Source organism: Halyomorpha halys, unplaced genomic scaffold, assembly GCF_000696795.3.
Source record: "Halyomorpha halys isolate HHAL.00 unplaced genomic scaffold, Hhal_1.1 Scaffold238.1, whole genome shotgun sequence".
NCBI lineage: Eukaryota > Metazoa > Arthropoda > Insecta > Hemiptera > Pentatomidae > Halyomorpha > Halyomorpha halys.
Genome location: NW_027107468.1, coordinates 772,900 through 777,008, shown reverse-complemented (window position 1 = coordinate 777,008; position 4,109 = coordinate 772,900). Strand labels below are relative to the sequence as shown.

The window sequence follows — 4,109 nt, the reverse complement described above, 5'->3', positions numbered from 1 at the left end:
TTAGTTTCCTCTCTTGTTTTCTTCCACTTTGACCATGGCTGCCTGATATATGGTGGACTCTCAGGTAATCTCGAATATAAACTTAAACATCTTATGAATTGTGCAGTACGATTTATTTTTGGGATCACCAGAGATATGCACATTACCCAGTATTACACCGAGCTGAAGTGGCTATATCCATCCTTCTGATGCTAGAATTTCCTAGCTTCCTTCTTATTCCAAGTAATTAATACTCAATGCCTCTCCTATATCTTAGAAGATGGTCAGGGTTGTGGTCAAAAAATAACAAATAGTTTTTAACTATTTAATGTCCAACACTTCACCCCACTTTGCAGGGCTTCATCAGGGCTAAAAAGATTTTTAAAAAACTAAGAACATTACAACATTAAGGTGAATTAAGGTAGGATAATGAATTATGTAAAAATTAAGTGATAAGAAAATTATATATAAATAAAAGGAAGGAAGACATTATTTTTCATTTCATTTCATATTACCTGATTAACTCTGGTTGGCCTTACAAGGTTATTCTAACAGTTTGTTAGTTTTTTTAACAGTTTATAATGAGGGAAGGAAGAGTATAGTCTCGTCCCGGAGACATCCTAACTATTTGCATTGCTATAACGATGAACTATTGTAATAAAAAATAATAAAGATACATTATAAAAAAAAATCGATTGTCCAGAGAAAATAATTAACTAAAAGGAATGGTATATATAGAATTTAAAAAAATAAATAAAAAATTTACTTGTACTGAAAAAGTAATTCGAGAAAAAGAGGGAGAAAAGGGGGAAAGTAAAGTAAAATAATGATAATAATAATAAATAAATACACGAGTTTATAAAAGGATATCTTGGATCTGCCTGGACTTCAGTCATTGTGATGTGATAGGATTGCCTAAATTGTATGTCACTGCATCTTTAACTGTTGGTAGATTAGTGTAGAATTTTTTTTATTTATTATTATTATTATTTTTTTTTTTTTTATGAAACATCTATGGATTCCACGAACAGAACACTTCTTGTACTGCAATTGCTTTTTTCTATCATCTTATTCTACTTGTTCTGTATCCTGAAAGTAGTGGAAGGGAGAAGATAGAATTCCTAGGATGATTTGACTAATTTCAAAATAAAAAGAGATCATACTCATCTGAAGGTCACAATGAGTCTTAGGTTTATACCATTCAGAATTAATTTTCTAACTTGACTGTCCTTACAAGTTTAAATAAAATACACTGTTTTTATTAAAGAGATATTTGTCATACTTCAGAACTACTCATCCGAAGGCAATGAAATCAATGATGATATTTTTAAAAGTTATTATTGAAAATCTGTTTGTGGTATATATCGATTTGCTAAAATCCAGTCCAGAAATACAATCCAGCAAAGTTAGGCTGTCGGATTATTACATTAACAAAGTTGCAATCTCAATAGTATTGTGACAATTTCTCAACTCTTTTTTATTTTTTATGAGCCTCGAAAATTGCATTTATTGATCTCTACAGTGACATAAATCATGTTCATATGCTTAAAACAAATTAAAAATAAAATTAATACAATTTTACTTAACGATAACCATTATTCAAACCTTTTATCAATATTCAGTTTCTCGGATAGAAAATAAAGGTCTCAAGGATTCATCACAATAATTTTAGTAAAACTATCTGTCTCCCAAAACAAAGACTAATTAATTAACACCATTCTGACTTAAATCCTCTCATATATATATATATATATATATAAAAGAAGTCGTAGAAACAACATATATAAAAATATATATATCACTGAAATTGCTCTTGTTCCTACGACTGTCCATATATTTTGTTGTAGTTATTTCAAGATCTACTTTCTTACTAGAGTTTTTCAACGCTGCATTTACTTCTGTAGTTTCCTTGCCCTCACCCAATAATACCAAATCGTTTTTATCATTTGTATTTTTCGGTCATGCATATCCGTACTAGATTTAGTAACTTCTTTGGTATTCCCTGTTCAATCAAAATATTATATAGCTTCTGGTGGTCAAAAGGATCCTAAGCCTTTTCGAACTCTATATAAAGCTAATAAACCTCCCCGTTTTATTCTAATTTTTCTTTAATATTTGAGGTAATGAAAAAATTGATCAATAGTTGAACAAATTCACCTAAAGCCACATTGGTAATCTCCAATAAATTCCTTAGTGTATTCCGTGATTCGAGATTAACGTAAATATTTTATGACATACAGGAAGGATTGAGATTCCTCGATAGTTACTACAATCCGTTGTCGGCGTCTTTTTGTGAACATAAGTAAGTAGAGACTCCTTCCATTCTTCAGCCATTTCTTAATGGTCCAAAATTATAATTACTAATTGAATTAATTAAATATAATCGTAATTATATTCCACTGTAATTAGTAATTGAATTTTTCCCCAACACTGATTTAATTGTAAATAGAGTTGTAATCACCGCCGTTGATAGTACTAACCTATAGTATCAAGAGACAACGCTTTACTATGGTCATTTTGTTGTAAGACTATCGCCAACATTAACAGAATAATTCATTGCTATACTTCTAAAAGTTTAACTGTTTTTGTATCTTAATAATTTGTAATCTTCTCTTATCTCTTTTGAATTTCCTGTAATTTTCATCTGTACGGTATTTATACTATTCTATATAAATGATACTTCATTTTAATTTAAATGATATTTGATAGTTGTATGTAATGTACTGCAGAGGTTATTTGAGAAAAGTATTTTCGTATAGTAAGTGAGTGTAATAGAAGAGTGGAATTGGAGTTAGTAAAAGGTCAGGTTACCCAATAAGAGGCAAGAAGAAACTCACAAAATAGGATACTGGAGCTTTTCCCTTACAGTTTATAGGAATTCATTGTCACACTCAACTATTCTAAACTAATGTTATAAGTTTCATTCAAAGTAAATAAACTCTTAATGACGTGTAGATAGTTGACCGTAGATTAATGATTGGAGAAGTTTGTCGGGGAGGGAGATTGGGAGGTATAATATTTATTATAAATAAATAAATATTGTTTTGTTTATTTATGACGTCCTTTCCTGACCGCATTTATGACACCCCGACAAACTTCTCCAATAATTAATTAATTAATTGGTAAATAAATTCTCATATGTAAGTATGCGTTCAAAAAAATACATACAAATTTAAAATTTATATTCCTATAATACTATAATTTAGTTTATATCACCTGATTTTAAAAACCTGCTATTATTATATAATGGTTTACGTTAAAAGTGTTTTGTTTTTTTATTGCAGATCTTTTCGAGGTATGGAAAAGTCCTGAAAATCGTAACATTCACCAAAAACAGTAAGTAATTATTCATATTTTTATTATAAATTATTGTTAATTTTTAGGCAATTTCTTTATTGCGATTTGGTGAACGAACGAAATTTATGGCCTAATTGCCTGTTTATGGATTCTCAGTTTACGACCGAGCGATATAACTGCTAAGTAATTTGGAGTTGCTATGGCAAATTACTTGGTCCCCGGAATGTTCTACTATGTACTTTGAAGTTTCTTGTTCACAATAATGCTGTATTCTGGATAATTTGTTTATTATATATCACTCAGAGTAATTAAATATTTTGCCTTGCAAATTGTTGTGATTTATACACTTTCTCAAAATTATAAAAATGTGTTATTTTTTTAAGTTTTCTGGGGTGAGTTATGACAACCTTCTATTTTCCTTCTGCTTAAGTTTAAATTATATGAATTAGTTTCCCCAATGCATACAATTACATAAAATATAAAAGGAAGACAGTTTGGGTTCGGTCCAAAAAACTCAGGTAATAATTAAATTATTTAATGTAAGCCAACATTTAGTCCAATTATGGTGGGCTAAAAAAAAAAATACAAACAACTAAAATAATTTAACTTAGAAAGAGGATATTTAATATGAAATAAAAGTAAACAAAGGTATGGCTAAATATGATTTAAAAGATGTGAAAATTAAAGAAAAGTATACTTTACAGTGAAAAGTATAAATAAACAAGAATTAAAAAATTGTATTAGACAGTTAATGAATAAGGAAGTTATAACAAATAAAAAATGGTATTAGACAGTTAATGAATAAGGAAATTATAACTAATAAAGAATGGTAT

General features: G+C 28.7%; 1 protein-coding gene across 16 annotated transcripts in view; it reads left to right on the top strand.

Annotated features, from left to right (window-relative positions):
- The window catches only part of heph (polypyrimidine tract-binding protein 1 heph), a 358,385-nt gene that overhangs the window by 340,958 nt on the left and 13,318 nt on the right, over positions 1-4,109 (top strand). For all 16 annotated transcript variants that reach the window (XM_067045793.1, XM_067045791.1, XM_067045789.1 and 13 more), the window contains one exon: positions 3,264-3,315. In XM_067045793.1, the coding sequence (XP_066901894.1) occupies positions 3,264-3,315 (52 nt within the window). The remainder of the gene's footprint in view (positions 1-3,263; positions 3,316-4,109) is intronic.